General features: G+C 35.8%; 1 protein-coding gene across 3 annotated transcripts in view; it reads left to right on the top strand.

Annotated features, from left to right (window-relative positions):
• Positions 1 to 12,778: 12,778 nt before the first annotated feature.
• LOC122076731 (expansin-A10-like) overlaps positions 12,779 to 16,758 on the top strand; it is a 5,150-nt gene continuing 1,170 nt past the window's right edge. Inside the window, exons 1-4 of one of the 3 annotated variants that reach the window (XM_042642220.1) lie at positions 12,779 to 12,937; positions 13,037 to 13,167; positions 13,300 to 13,612; positions 14,281 to 15,100. In XM_042642220.1, the coding sequence (XP_042498154.1) occupies positions 12,936 to 12,937; positions 13,037 to 13,167; positions 13,300 to 13,612; positions 14,281 to 14,587 (753 nt within the window). In that variant the 5' untranslated portion in view covers positions 12,779 to 12,935 and the 3' untranslated portion in view covers positions 14,588 to 15,100. Of the gene's footprint in view, positions 13,168 to 13,299; positions 13,613 to 14,280; positions 15,101 to 16,758 lie in introns of those variants that run through there. The other 2 variants (XM_042642217.1, XM_042642219.1) reach the window with 2 other exon arrangements.

The raw sequence follows: 16,758 nt of genomic DNA, 5'->3' as shown, positions 1-16,758 counted from the left end.
CTAATTAGCACAAGATAGTCCGGTCCATGGTAAGGATGTGAATTTGAAATCAAAATCGTTTATCGAAGTTGAATAGAATTATTTGTATCAAAATTGTGAAAATCGTTTATTAAATTGTTCGATTTTGGTTTTAAAATTAAAATTATGACTTGATTATGTTTTTAAAGTCATTCAATGTTTAATTTATAATTAATATTAAAAAAAAGTTAAGTTTACCTTCAACAACTACTTAAAAAAAAAAAAAACATATAACTAGGGGTGTCAATAGGCCGGGAACTCAGCCCAGGTCCAACCCTGTTGGGTTTGGCCCAATCCAACCCAACCCTGATGAACCCTGATTGGGCTGGATTTAACCAAATCCAATCCAACTTAATACTATGGGTTATTTAGTTGCTTGATCTTGATGCATTGTAAAGGCCAAAGACCAAAGTTTTCGTATATGTGTAGATCGTGAAAAACGAAAGACCTTTTTCTATAAGTACCCATTAATAATTATTAGCATATTTATTTTATTATATAATTAATAAACATGGTTGGGTTGTATTGGGTTGGGTCGAGACCTCAACCCAGGCCCAACCCAACCCTGCCTTGGGCATGAAAATCTCAACCCTCACCCACCCTATGGACTGAAATCTCAGCTCAAGCCTTGTTCAGGCTCAGGGTAGGCTGGGGCTGGTTCGAATTAACCGGGATTTTTTAACACCCCTACAAATAACAATAACAATTCAAATCAATGTTACAATTTATATGCATTTCACTAAAAAATTTAAAGGTAAATGAGTTGTTTGGATAAAAGATTAGAAAAAATAAGAAAATCATTTAAAACTATTTAAATCAAAACCGTTTATTAAATCATTCGATTTTAGTTTTACCGAAAAATCTTGCATTGAATCAAATCGAACTGTCTACATCAGGGTTGAACCGATTAACACCCTTAGTCCATGGTTTGAGAAATTGGTCAGATTGAATCGTATTGGCCCTATCTGATCCTGATTCTTGATCAATACCATAAAAATAGGCTTTTTTAATGACTATCAGGGTATTTTTGTAATATGGGCCAATTTGGAACCTGTCCAATCCCAATCCCATGATTGATTCTAGTATCTTGGTCAAGTCAGAAAAGAATTTGGTTTTTATTATTTGGAAAAAGTTTTGCTCCTCTTGGTTGAAGAATGAAAAGTATATTTATCAAAGGTCATAAATGCTCTACCCTATTGAAAATTGATGATACTCCCACTGTTTTTTGATAGCCTCTGTATTCCATCTTATGTGAATCTCTTGTTTAAGGAATTCTCTCTCTTTTCTTTTCTAGAAATTTATAAAGAGAATTCTTTCTCTGTAATCAATTTGAACGAAATCTCATCTCGTCATGTTCCTAGACAATCTTGCCAAACTAAGGATTTATCATTTTCATTCTTTTCCTACATTGTTCTCGTCTATACAATTACTTCCACATGGTCCTTTTTTTTTTTGGTTAGTTGGTGAGTTTTGGGGTTTGGGGGTTGGGGGTTGGGGGTTGGGGGTTGGGAGTTTTCATTTTTATACATCTTCAGATTTCTCCATAAACTCTTTAGATTCAGTTGGAAGAAAACATGGGGATTAGGCGTGGGTAGACAAGAAAGTTATGGGCCCAAAGATAGAGATATGTCGTAGAAATACATCTTTCGTGGGTGTACACATGTTTCATTCCCACACAGTCACCGTCACACCAAAGCCATGTGCTTTGGCACAAGAGTTGGACCCTTTATCTAGCCCAGAACGCACTTATTGAGCTAGCTCTCAGCGAAGGGTTCCTATCATTCCACATATAAACATCACACCTTAAAACCATTTTCTAACTAACCATTTATTCTCTTGTAGTGCACTTCTACTTCAAATGATGTTAACACCCCCCCCCCCCCCCCCCCAATGCCCTTTCTTCTCCTCCTTTCAAATTCAAATAAGGCAATATCTTTTACTTTGTTGTGCCTGGGGAGGAAGGGGAGAGAAGGGGTGGGGGACCATCTCTTTCTCTCTCTCTCTCTCGTGATCTGTTGGCTCAACCCCAAACAATAGGACAGTGTCTACAACAGGACAAGACCCGGATCCTTGATGGGAACCTCATCAAACTTGTTGTATGTGGTCACATGATGAGCTAACTAGTGGCTGTTGTAAGAAGATGATTTGGGTTTTTAAAGTTTTGGAGCATTCACCATGAAATACACAAACAGTAGAGTAGTACAGTAACACTCATGTCAGAGGCAAAAAATAGTTTGAGAGAGTAATGTTACAATTACTACATCCTGATAGTATGATTGAGAAAGTATTGGACAAAATAGTACTTAAAGACTAGTTAGCTTTCTCAGTTCTCCCTCCAATTTGAATCCCAAATCTGAATCTTCTTTTTAAGCCTAGGCATGCCTTATTGACTCGGTCATAAAGATTAAAGCTGGAAACTAGAAATATGTGTTGTCTTACGTGTTACACACTATGGTGGGTACTTCATGTTTAAGCCTCCCCTGTAGCCATGTGACCACCATGTGGTGGTGGGGTGGTGTATTTAATTCTGCCTAGCTTATGATCAAACGCTTTAAGGTCACTGCAACACTTTTAATTCTTTGTTACTTATAACATCAGACCTCAAGAGTCAAGACATCCATTTGGTGGCTTTGGCTAGCTGATCAAAAATATTATCCAGAGGGCAACATCAAATGGTGCTGAAGGGCTGGATGCATTCATATCTGGTCAGTTATCCATGAAAAGGAGTCTTTCTTATCTGTAGAGATACACAAAGAAAGACTAGCTTGAATTCCACAAGGAGTTATTTGATGATTTAATCAACTTCCATGACCTTTGATGTTCAAAGACACTTTCCCTTTCCTTCCCATGTGCACCCCTTTTAATTATTTTCTTGTGTCTAAGATAGTTATCATCTTTAAAGCTTATGGACCACCTTGTTAGCCACAAGGAATACACAGAAAATGGTAGTTAAGTAGGGTGAGTGTGATTTGAATAGCCATTGGTTCTCCCAATAGTATAACCAGAGAAGGATAACAGTGTCATCTGTGTCCTACAAAGAACCCCCTCCTTTTCCTTCCATTCATTTAGAGAAAATTTATAGACAATTGTACCTTAAGAGTGCACATGGGGGACTTGGTTTTGCATGGAAGGTTCTGGTCTGGTGGGCATAGTCATACATATGTTGGCTTATGTAACAGCATATACTGCCTTTTGAGTAACTTACTAATATTATTATAAAATCTTAATGTGGGAAATTTTCATTGCTTCTGCAGTTTGATTATTATAGCTAGTTATACAGGCTTTTTTACTCTGAGTGAAGTTAGGCTCATTTCTAATGTTCATATGATGTCAATATCATGATTATTGACCAAACATGGCATGCACTTAAATTGAACTTTGTAGCTGTATAGCATTCATTGTTTACACTTCTTCAAATAATGCTTCTCACAAGAGCATGTTCAGATCAAAAGTGCATTTGTATGTGCAGTTGAAGCAAATGCACTTAAAATGATTGTGGGCTTTGATTAATCAATCCATGATGAACACTCTAGTGGTAATAATATTCTCTACCTTATAAGTTCAACAAGAAGTAGCTCAAAAGCTTCTTATTATGGAAAGAATGCAATATGAAACACAAAAAAGATTGGGGGGGGGTGTTAATATAAGCGAAGTCCCCTTCTCAGTTAGGTATCTCATGAACTACTCTGCTGTAATGGGTCTCTTGAGCTCGGAATCTCCTTCCTTTGAAGTTGACTTCACTGCTTCTTTCTAGCTCTTTTCATGAATTAATGATAGTCACACTCTGGAGACAATTGAGAGTGGTGGAGGTCCATCAGTTCATATAGGGTAAGAATCAAAAGCATTAACACTAAGAGGAAATCTCCATTTCCCTTAATCTATTAGATACTGTCTTTGTCCCATCTCTGAGTCATTTTCAATCAACTTCCCAATTCTATTATCTTTACTTAAAACAAATTACACCTAGCTATTCCTCACATGCATCCAATGCATTTTTTTAAAATCATCTCCTTATTCTAATAAACGAAAAGGACATCAGAGTAAACACTAATTCCCCGTTATAGTTCATAATAACGTCGCCGTGTTGGCTTAAGATTAATTAATTTGTTGGACAAGCCTGTGTTCTGTAGCAGTAACTAAACAGTTAAACTCTGTTTTTTTTTTTTTTTTTTTTTGGGAAGGGGGGAGGTGACAAAACAGTTTTACCATATAAAGTGATAATGATAGCATCCTTGGAGATTTTAGTCCTTCTGGGGTTGTCGGTGTGTATGTGTGTCTGCTTTAATCAATTTGGAATTACATGATGTGTGTGATTCTGAACTTTGGAAATTTAAAATTTGAAAGAACAACAGGAGAATCTCACTGAAACTTTACATGAACAATTAAAAATCTTGGGACAGCAACCCATGATGAGAATCTCACTTTTACTAGGCAATTAAAATTTAAGAGAGGGAGGAATCCACGTGAACCTTTTTTACAGTATTGTTGGCAATGGCTTCTGCACTCCATGAATCAGAAGGGTTCTTAAAACCCAAATCAAATGGGACCTCATTAAACAATCATTCTCTAATCCTCAACTACCCTTAATCATTGTCCATTCTTCAATCATGCCAAGCCTACCAAGTAATAGCTTGAATTCAAATTTAACTGTTAATTCACCAAATCATCTTTTATGGCTTCTGCACTCCATGAACCAGAAAGCGTTCTTACCACCCAAATGAAATGGGTCTCACTAAACAATCATTCCCTAATGGATTCCTCTAAAGGGCCTGTCAGATATTAGCTTGAATTCAAATTTAACAATTATTTCACCAAATGGTTAGGGTGCTTTTGAGTGTATATATGTATATTGGATTGATTTCTGAGAATAAAGAAGTCTTCAACTCCTTGGAAGTTAGTTAAGTTAGCCACTGAAGGTGTTCAGAGTTCAGACCCACCCGATCTATTGAAATGATATTCAGGTTCTCTCTTTTCAAGACAAGGCTTCCATTGATCACGGGTTTCCTTTATTTATTGTGTGTTACAATTTTCAGTTGTGAAAGGAGCATTCAAAATTACAAGTAATGGGCTGTTAGAGTGTCTCCTTTTGCTGTAATCTGTCTAATCCAATATATGATTCTAGTGCCTTGAAATCTAACGGCTGTTGTAATTCCACAGAGAGAGAGAGAGAGAGGAGAATTTCTACAGTAGTTGAAACTTGGAATTCATGAGAGTAGATTTGTAGTCAAAATTAGAAATCATTTGTTTTGACTTCCAGCTGATGAGATTATTCCCATTGCCCTTGCAAAGACCCAAACAGTGAAATGAGAGATGAAACAGAAAAGGTCACGAACTTCAGGTATGGCAGCTGGAATAATAAGGAACGGCCCAGAATGCACAACCTTTCATGTCTCTCATAAAAAGAAGGGAAAAACTCTGAAAAGTTTTCCAATGCCCAAAGGACAAGGTGGTTAATGGCAGTTAAAAGAAAGAATCATGATCATAATATATCTGAAATGACCAAAGATTTCCCCCCATCACGTCCAGCCTCCTTAAAAAAAAAAAAAAAAAAAAAAAAAAAAAAAAATCATAGTTTTAAAATTCCATAAGGATAAAATGGTGCAAGACTTCCATTTAAAAAAAATAAAAAAAAATTAGGGATAAATCCGTCTGATCCAATCTAATCCCAATCGATCCTGAATCGATCTATATCAACATTGTTTAGACTGATCGGAAATTTTAAAACCTTGTTCTATATGCAGACATCTTCACAGATGCAACCCTCTCCTCCCACCCCAAAGTTATGGGGATTGTTTGTCTCATTTTAGATTAGAATCAAGATCTTCGTTGATCACCTATTGGTGATACTTGCCATTGGGGTGAGATGCTTGCAACTCTAACCCTTACTTCAGCCAAAAGGGTAAGGATATCAAAGGTGACAACTTTTTCTAATTGGCATGTTTTCGTTCGATGCCTCTCCTTCCCCTCTTTACTTGCCCCTTGGAGATTATCACCATTGTTTAGGATATTCTCTTGTTAAGGGCTGACTTTGTTTTTTTGTTCCTTTCGACTAGTTGTTGCTAGGTCTGCCAATGTTGTTGGTCACTCTCTAGATGAACTATCAGCTACCCTAGGCAAGGTTTTGGGAGGCTTCTTTTCTTCAAGATCTCCTACTCATTGTAGATTTTATTTGATGAGATGGAATCTTTGGCATGGTCAAGCAAATTAGAAAACTCTGAACTCAAATGTAGCTAGTATCCTTAGTACTTAGGAGTATGGTCCTAAAACTCGGATTAGATCAACCAGTATTGGTTAGATCGGATTAGTATCATATTTCATTAATTTGATACTAATTCACCAGTAAAACATAAGGGTAAAATGTTAATAAAAATATATTTTTTAATAAGGATAAATCTATCCAAACCAAGTTGATTTAGATTAATATCGATTTTGACCAATATAAGTCTGATCCTGAGTTTTAAAATCTGGGGTGGTAGTGAATCTTTACTTTTCGAAATTTCAAAATTCTGAAGATGTAGATTAATTTTCTAATCCAAGAATTAATAGAAAAAAATTATTAATGTTAAAAATAAATGAAAAAATACCATTACAAGTTGGAGCTATATGATTGAGTTGGACCTCAAATTTCGATACATGTCTAATCCATGGTGGGGCCATATCTATCTGATGACTGAAATTTGTCACATCATCTTCCACATGGTTAAACAATGGACCATTATGCCAAGGTCAGTAGAATGATCATTTCCCCGTCACCCCCACCCCCTCCCCCCAAAAAAAAAGTTTATTGCTTCAATGTTTTGCATATTTTTGTTGTGGATAAGTAAATGCGTGCGTGGTTTAATTATTCATTCATTATATTGGTGTGTTAAGAATTTGACATTTTCATTTAATTTTTTCTTATTCTATTGTTAAAATATTAAATAAAATTTTTTGAATGAGTAAATTTGTCATTTCATATAAGAACCATTGCTGAAAAACCAGGTTTTTCGACCTGACTCGTCCGATAAAAATCCTAGCGAGTCGACCTGGTTAAATCCAGTAAGGACAAGTCTTGTTTTTTTGGTTTTATATATATTTAAATGCTATAAATATGTAAATAGATCATAAAAATACAGAAAAATATGAAAAATGCAGAAAAAAAAAGAAGCAAGAAAATCACATATCAATAATTCGAGGGTTATAGGCAAGAGTCGTTCTCTTGGTTAGAACGTTATATGAAAAATGCGGGAAGTTTCTTGGGTCCCAAGTTCATTTTGGTAAAAGGAAAGGAGTAGAAGAAGTTATTAAGTTAGGAGTCTTGGGATTTATGATTGTAAAGAGATTTTATTTAAATTTTTTCTTTTAACTGCCTTTTGATATAATGATCAGATTCGGTGGGTTTTTCAAGACTCAGCCAAAAAACCGAGTCAACTAGAATCTTCTTGACTGTCTCGAGTCTTTTTTATTTTTTATTTTAACATAGGGCGAGTCTTTGTGACTCTTGACTAGGAATCTCAAATTTTGACTCGACTCGGAAGAATATTCCTTGTCAAAACCTGATTTTTCAACTATGATAAGAACTACAAAAAATATTACATTAAATAATTTTCATTTTCTTTTAAAACCCCTTCTTTACCCTCCATTAAATATTGTATTAAAAATTATAAAAATAAAATAAAGAATAAAGAACAAAAAAGTAAAGTTACAAATCTGTGACACCTTTAGGGTTCTCCACGCTAAACTATGGTGTCAATAAAAAAATCCCTTATTAGATATAACACTTATTAATCATTGAGTTTCTCTCTCTCTCTCTCTCTCTCTATATATATATATTATCTTTCATCAAGTTTGATTGATAAATTTTACAAGTAGAAATGGAATGGATAGCTTATTCTTTAAATGTGAATGCCAAATAGACTATAATTTGTTAACTACCTATTAACACCTAACTCTAACAAAAATCCTATTGTAGGGCCACCACTCAAATTAATTAATATGTTATAACTGAGGAGCATAATATGTATATAAGTTTCAACACGTAATTGATAAAAATAGCTATTTTATATTTTTAAGTGGTGATAACAACGAATGGCTTCAAATTATGGTTGGAGGGTATAAAGAGCAATAATATAGAGGTGGTTTGAGAAAGATTAATGTGGCATTTAGCATGGATCCCTCCCCTCTCCACACCCCCACTCCTCATTACTCATATATGGTTCCAAGATCCATTCAGGAAAAATCATTAGTGATTCAATTGATGTAGAGTCTAATTTCGGTAAAGATTCCTTAGCTGATATTGGTTAAGATATTTACCTATATAATTAGATATAAAATGGCTTTCATTGTATTCCATCTAGTTATAATTAAAAAAATGGAAAAAGTTTCTCTAAGCTGCCAAGATAGGGTAATACTAGCATCGCTATGTCTAGCTCTATCTTTCTCACATGAAATGATCCTACCATGGATTTAGGGGACGAAATTGCTGATACTCATACCAATATTGATTCGGATCGGATCGACACGTATTGATTGATTTTGCCTATGCTCTTTAAGAAAAAAAATATTTTTTTTACTATTTTACCCCGGAAACTATACGGATAATCGATCTTGATGGATTTCAGCTGATACTGATCCAATATGACAATACGACACCGATTCTTGAAACCAAGGACCTTACTACCCAACTATATATCAAAACATCCACTTAAATCAACAGATATTTGAAGATTTTTTTTTTTAATTTTTTTTATTGCCATTCTCATTTTAATTAACCATGGCAAGCCTTGATTCTATCATGCAGAGTACCTGAGAAACGATTGTGATTTTGTGGATAAGTGGATCCTATGGTCTTTCAAATGATATGTCAACTTCATCTCATTTTGAATTGACTAATTGGTACAATTAAGTATTAAAAAATTAAGAGTTATAGAATACGTACATGCCCAAACAAATACTCAATCCAAATCGCATTCCCCAATTTTCAACGGTCAGAATTGTAAGAAGAGATTGCCTAAGAAAACTCTAATCTCTCATTATTAAAATTAAGTACTAATTAGTAGGAAGCCTCGTGGGGGGTTTATTGCATCTCTGAAACGAATATTCCAATTGTAATAGCTTTTGCCTTTCTAAAGTAATTCTCGAAAACACAATTTCTTGTAGAGTGTGCCAGCGACTCCAGAGAGAAGAAATAGGTTTTGGAAAGCAAAAGAAAAGTCAGAAAACGCAGAAAGCCAAATGTGTGATTTGAACAGCAGAGAACAAAGAACCAAACAACAGGAAGAAGATGATGAAGGAGAAGAAAAAGCCAAAGCGATGCATGTGCTCTTGCTTCGTGTGAGCCGCGAGAATAACGGAAATCGCTTTCGAAATAGAAAAGACTTAAACAGCAATTAGCATAGTTCCAAAAACACACCTATACAAAAAAGTCAGATCAGTAAAAATAGTATTTTATGTATTTTTATCACAACATGACAAACACGCCCTTAACATTTTGATTCCCTTCTTATTACTTGCAGAGTTACAGTAAAAGCAAAAGCCTCCAAATTTTACTCTCCAGCTTTCACCTTTGTTACCCATTCTGATTTAAAGTAGTTTTAAAAAGATTCAAGTGAGATTTGGAACAAATTAAAAAAGAGACACAGATAATTGTTCTTTAATTAAAATAAAAATAAATAATATAAGGATTAAGGAGTGAGAGAGTTCTATATTATGTACTGTAGTCAAAGAATAAGCAATACACCTTCTTTCCCAATTCCCATATATGGTAACATTACTTATATTCTTAATTGTTGTTTAGTAATATTAATAATAATAAATGGGTTGACTAATAAACTACCAATCACCTGGATTGTCGGGCGCAGATTTCGCTAATCAATGCTTATTCATCAATCCACTCACCAAGTTTCAGTTCCGTTCTACAATTCTCCAACTACTTTTGATGATCTATTTATTTATAGAATATAAGTAGATCTTGGAATTAAAAAATAAAGAAAATGTTTAAAGAAAGTGTTTGTTGGGCATTTACTTGTCTTATTCCTGTTGGTTATAATCTTTTTTTTTGCTAACGACGGATATCAAGACCTTTAGCCTAACTAGTACGAGCCGTAAACTTGAACGTCCTAAGTTCAGCCAAACTAGTACGAGCCGTAAACTCGGACTTCCTAAGTTCGATTCCCACTAAGCACACCTTGGACCACTCACATGGGGTGTTTAGTGCTTTTTATTACTTTCAGTGAAAGTTGAATGATTTTCATTTAACTCCAATATTGACCTGGTCCATGCGGTTGATGGGTTAGTATGAATCCACGGGACTAGTCAGGCATAAGGCTTGGATACTCGTCGTTAGTAAAGAAAAAAAAAATCTCATGAATTTATACTGATCCCACATATGAATCAGATAATATCAATGTTGAATAGAAATCATTAAAGACGAATTCAAAACCACAAACTTCTTGAGGAGAGGGGAAGTTACCTTGCATAAGACCTAGTAAAAGATAAAATAAAAGAAAAGAAAAAGAGCTCACGAGCTGATGATGACGATGAACTCTTCCTTTTTCCTTCTTCAAATGTAAAGAGGGTGGTGATCTGATCACCACCCACGTGGCGTTGAAGGATCTATCTCTGCAACCAGCTTACGTAGGAGTGGTATATGTATGTGGGCTAAATTTCTATTTATTGAAAGGAATGCATTTCACACTCTCCAAAAACATTGTCAAAATAAACGATTCCATTATAATTCATGCTAATTCTTTCTACCATCAAAGTAGAGAAGACTAGAGAAGCCAAGAAGCGTTTTTTCTAGTCACCCTTACTCCATTTGAAATTTCTTTTCAAAATTTCAAAAATTGATGTTGGTGAAAATATCAAGGAGAAAGGAAGAACATTAGGTAATCTCTATACAAATTAATAAGAAAAGCAATTTATTTTATTTTTTCCATTAAATTTATAGGAGGAGAATTACTGGTCGAGAGTAACTTGGGGTGCGCACCCAGGTGTTGAGTCATGTGTTACCTTACAAAAATGCGGGGCCATCTAACATGGGTGGGATTTTTCATTTCACAAAGAGGGTGATAGTCATTTCAACCTTCCTATGTCTAGGCGGAGGCTCCACATAACCTTTTTTTTCTTTAAATTTATTTAGGGAGTGTTTACAACTTGACATCTACTTTTAGTTCTAATTGCCCTTTGTCTAATTCATCAAAAATTATTTAAGATGATATTTAATACAATGGTGAAAAAGGATGCAACATTTAATACATTTTTTTATGTGAAACAACTATATTTAAGTTTTATCCTTATTAAAAAGAAAAATTGTGTCATACTCATAGAATAATAAAGAAAGATTAAAATTTTTTTGATACCTCCCAGAGTGTCAATAAGAAAATTTCATTAATAGTATGGGAAAAAGAACGTTGCTTGGTCCCAAGTCCTGTGCGCTTAGACACAATTCCATAATGATGGCCTTATCCCCTATAAAATAAAAAATCCCCTTGATTGATGATGCCCTTGTGTATCCCCTCATTAAAAAACCCCACACTAGGACATCTTTATTCTTCCTTTGTAGTACATAGAAATTGATAAAAATAAATAAAACCTATAATTATGATTTGAAAGAAATCTATCTTAAGAAATGAAAAATAAGAAAATTCCAAATAGTAATAACTATAAAAATAGCATATTCAGTGTACGAAACTCTCATTATTGTGGGGTTTAGGAAGAATCATAATATACTCAACCTTACACCCGTTTTGCAAAAAATTATTGTATGACTTGAACCCACAACCACTATGTTACAATAGAATAATCTTTCCTCTTTTATTACATAGTAATAATTACATTTCAAGAATAATATTTTTTTGTGACATAATAAAGTAAGCAAAATGTTTGGAAAGAATTATTTTTTTCATTGGGCATATCTCTAGTTTGTTTTCGGGTAGAGTCATTTAAAATACCACATGTCAAATTTCACCTTCAAATCAAATTAAATAATTTACCCATTTCATCCAATGATTCAAATATTATATATTTTTAATATTTTATTCAAAATTGGTTATAAAAAATAAAAAATATTTATTTAATTTTATCTTTCAATTAAATATATTTTCCTTTTTAACTTACCAATCAAAAAATTAAATCAAATAAATAATATGAAAGACGAATAGGCACAACGCTGGTATATGACAAGTTAATAAATACCACCAACAGGGGCACGACAGCTCATCATATAGAGTAGGAAACAGGGGGTGGCGAGGCTAGAGTGCCATACACAGTGGGCGGTGTGCCAGCCTTTCCCATAATAATAATATTCTTAGAATAAATTGATTGGTCCGTTTTTGTGTGCGTAAGAAAGTGAGATGGGGGAATTTTATTGGTTCTTAGAATGTTTGGAAGAGGGAAAAGAAAGAGGGGCTGCAAAAGACTAAAAGGGTATTTGCGGCAAAAGGTTGTTGCTTTGCATACCTGCCATTTGCATGTGGGCTGTGGGCATCCCATGACACTTGACAGTTTTACTATCAGAATTCAGAGCAGCCGAGGCAGGCAGAGCAAAACCATTCTACAGTCTATCCCCACCTTTTTTCTTGGGTTACAAACTTTGAACAGAACCTTACCCCACTTGGATTTAGGGGATTCTCCCTCCAAAACCACGCGTTTTCATTCCAAAACCGCTTTTTAACCCCAATATCTCTTGTTTTACTGTTTCAAAACCACTTCACACTTGGCCAAAGCCGCTTTACACTTCGCGGGTTATGGTCCCAACATCTCAGAAGAGTCAGTTGGTTGCAAACGTTAGTTAAATCTCCCTCCTTCCCTCCACCGCGGCCCTCCAACTTCTATTTAATCCCCCTTCCCCCCATTTGCTTCTCACACCCACCCGCACTCTCACCAAGATTTTTCTCTTTTCCTCTCTTCAGCTTCTTTCCTTGAACCTTCCCAAGTTCATGTAATACTACTCACTTCTCTCTTTTTCTTATTGTTGTTTGCGTTTCACTTCTAGTCTCCTGAACTAGTCTTTGAAAACCTTGCACTTATATTTGTGCAGGAAAATGGCTTCTTTGGGGCTTCTATTGGTGGGTTTTTTCTCATTGCTGTCATATGCTTATGGGTATGGAGGAGGTTGGATTAATGCTCATGCCACCTTCTATGGAGGGGGTGATGCTTCTGGGACAATGGGTAAGATTTAGTGAAAATGTGAAATTGCTTCTTCCTTCTTTTCTTGTTTTTGTTGTCTGTTAGGCTATTAGCCCAAGCCACATTTTAAAGAAATGCCCATTTCACATATTTGTTTCTTTGACTTTCTTGTAGGTGGGGCTTGTGGCTATGGAAACCTGTACAGCCAGGGGTATGGGACTAACACTGCAGCTTTGAGCACTGCCCTCTTCAACAATGGCTTGAGCTGTGGAGCTTGTTTTGAGATCAGATGTGTGAATGACGGAAAATGGTGCCTCCCTGGCTCCATTGTTGTCACAGCCACTAATTTCTGCCCACCAAACAATGCCCTCCCAAGCAACAATGGGGGTTGGTGTAACCCTCCCCTGCACCATTTTGATCTCGCTCAGCCTGTCTTTCAACGCATTGCACAATACAGATCTGGGATTGTACCTGTAGCGTACAGAAGGTTTGTTTTTTTCTTCCCATTTTGCCTTCCTCTTTCTTTGTTCCTCATCTGTGTAGCAACATTTGCTTGAAATTCTCGCATGGTAGCCATTTGGTGTACTCTGTTTGAGGGTGTTAGTCGTTGGGATGGCCTTTATTTTTCTTCTTTCTTATCTTGCCACTGTTTTTTATCATGAAAACAAAAGAAGGTATACTAGTCAAAGCAATGTAGTGGACATTTGGGTTTATCAAAAATTTCATGCACTGTTTACAAGAAAATAAATTCACTTTTTAAACCCAATGACCACTATTTTAAATTAGAATTTTTTGGTGGAAATACTTTAATGAGATTGTGAAGAGTGTTTCAGGTGTAGATTTCACCAAAAGCCAAAAATTTTAGTGTGTATCATTCTGTAACAAGTGGCCCCCCAACTTCAAATGCAACCCTCTCTTAGGTTGGATACCCCATAAGTTTACATGGTTGGTGGTCTGGGCCTCTTTTTCTCCTTTTTTTTTTCCTATGTAGATCAGGTTTCTTCTTCCACACCTTTTCTCAACTTTTTCTGATGTGTGGTTTCCATTTTCACCCCTTGATAGAAAATCATGCAACTTTTATTTTTTTTAACTGTCCATTCTTCATTTATTACTTCAATGGAGGTGCTGAGGGTTTCTCTCTTGGTTATGTTGTAGGGTTCCATGCAGGAAGAGGGGAGGCATCAGGTTCACCGTCAATGGCCACTCCTACTTCAACCTGGTCCTTATCACCAATGTTGGAGGTGCTGGTGATGTCCATTCTGTTTCCATCAAAGGATCAAGGACTGGGTGGCAACCAATGTCAAGAAACTGGGGCCAGAATTGGCAGAGCAACAGCTTACTCAACGGACAGAGCCTTTCATTCAAGGTCACCACCAGTGATGGGAGAAGTTTGGTTTCTCATAATGTTGCCCCTGCTAGCTGGTCCTTTGGCCAGACCTTTAGTGGAGCACAGTTCCGCTAGAGAACTGTGGTAGGGATGGGATATATGTTATGCTAGCTGGTGTTTCTAGGTTTAGAATTATCTTTTAGTGGTCTAAAGACTGTTAGAATAGTATATAACCATGTGTAAGAGGTCAGTGTTGGGTCAGCATGAGAAAGGGCTTATTTTAAAAGGGCTCTTTCCATTTGAACCTATATATTGTGGGGTTTCTGTTTCCATTCATAAGGCCCCTTAGTTTTTTCAGTCCCAATGTAACTGTTGAGGGAGGGGTGTGTGTGAGAGAGGCGATGGCTCAGTAGGCTGAGGTGCAACATTACCACCCGCCACTAAGTATGCATAATTTTACTCTTTTTGGGGGGAATTTTTGGGTAGTAGTTTTTTGGGAAAGAGAAGGGTTGGTTGGGGTGATTGTGATCAGTTTTTACTGAATTTGTCTTGTGGCTGTGGTTAAGCTTTATTATGAGAAGACTGTAAATGTAGATCTTCGATTCCAAGAGTAATGAAATTGAGAGTTAAAATCTCTTGGTTATCATATATCATCTACTGTACTTGTTCTTGTTCTTGTTCTTGTTCTTCCCCCTCATCTCAATATTCTCTCCAATGGTCATCTGGGTCTTTGTCAATGTTGTTGAAAACTTCAATTTCGGTGTGCTTAAGCTTAAGCTTAAGCCTAAGCCTGCTACTGTACTGGACTGGATTGAATGGACCACTAGATGGAACAAACAATTAAATTTAAGTGGTGACTTTAGGGTTCATTCTTCCATGTGTCTAGAGAATCTCATCTTCATTAGATAATAATCTGAAACATCCAATTGGGGTTTTTTCTTTTCTCTCTTTTCTTTTCGAGAGAAGAGAATGGTCCAAGTCTGAAGTGCATTCTTGGGGAATGCAGCACAGCTCGGGTCAAGAATTACGGCCTTTCTTTGGCCGTCAGAATATGATTATCATATTTTAAAATGACGATGATGCATGCCCTCATATGCCCACCATCACCCAGGAGCTGAACCTCTTTAGGCTACCAATCCCATTACCATATGTATTTTATCTATTTTATAGGAAAAAAAGTATATTTTCGGTATTTTTCATATAAAAAACAACAAATAATTCCATTGTTTGGCTCGACAGGAGACAGGACCACCCCAACAGGAGGTTTTGTGTTGGTGGTCCATCAGAGTATTTAAGACTTTCAATGAGATTCATAGAATGAAAACCTAGAAACACATTGGACCTTTGGCAGATTGATCTTTGAGATTCTAATGAAAGTGTTTGTTTCTTTTTACATGACTTCCCTCTCATCAAATCCTCTATTTCATTGAACACTTCTGCTCTGCTCTGTTCTGTTTCTGTTTCTGTTTCTGTTTCTGTCCCAGATGGTCCAAATGCTGAGAGTTATATCTCCTTGCTCTCATTTATTCAATCGCTTCTTTAAGAATGAATTAAATAAATATATTTTAGAAAGGTACCCACTCTTTAATATTTTTTGTGTGAGTGGGTGGAAGTGTGGGGAGTTAATGAGAGTAGATACTCTGAATTTTTGGGTGTAAGGTGGGGTTTCTTTCCAATTCATCAATGTCTCTCTGTCTCCTCTGTTGTCACTTTCCTTGTCTGGTTTAGTAAGTTTTACCATAACTTCCAGTTGTGAAAGGCATTTGTTTCCACAGCAACCATGAAGAGATTAGTGTGGTATATCTGTCACTGGCCTCAAGGTCTATTAATTGCAACAAGAGATGGAGGCTTTTTTCATGTGGTCCAGCAAACAGTTTGGTCTAGGATGGATCATAGAAGGAATGGACAGATGATGTGTTAAGACTTCTTGGGTTCAGCTATTCACTCTAATTGCTCTTCATGCAGAGTCCCTAGGGATAAAGATCATAAATAAGAATTGATTTCGTGACTGAATTGATCCAACCAAAATTGATTTGGATTAGGTTATGAATCTTGAAGGGGTTAGACATATAATCCACTAACTAGTTTTTCAATTTTGAACAATGTTTTATATTAATGATGAGGGTTCTTCTATGCTTCACCATGAAGAGTGAAGAAGTTCACTTCACTATTTTATATTTGACATCTCAAGTGATTTTGGTGAGTTGAAGTGGAAGTGTGGAATTTGTAGTTCACCTCTACTAGAAGTTTATAGGGAAATTTAAACTGATAATTGATATTTCATATGAGACAAAAAAAAAAAAAAA

The sequence above is a fragment of the Macadamia integrifolia genome, chromosome 4 (assembly GCF_013358625.1).
Source record: "Macadamia integrifolia cultivar HAES 741 chromosome 4, SCU_Mint_v3, whole genome shotgun sequence".
Taxonomy (NCBI): Eukaryota; Viridiplantae; Streptophyta; class Magnoliopsida; order Proteales; family Proteaceae; genus Macadamia; species Macadamia integrifolia.
This window is presented reverse-complemented; position numbering and strand designations above follow the sequence as displayed.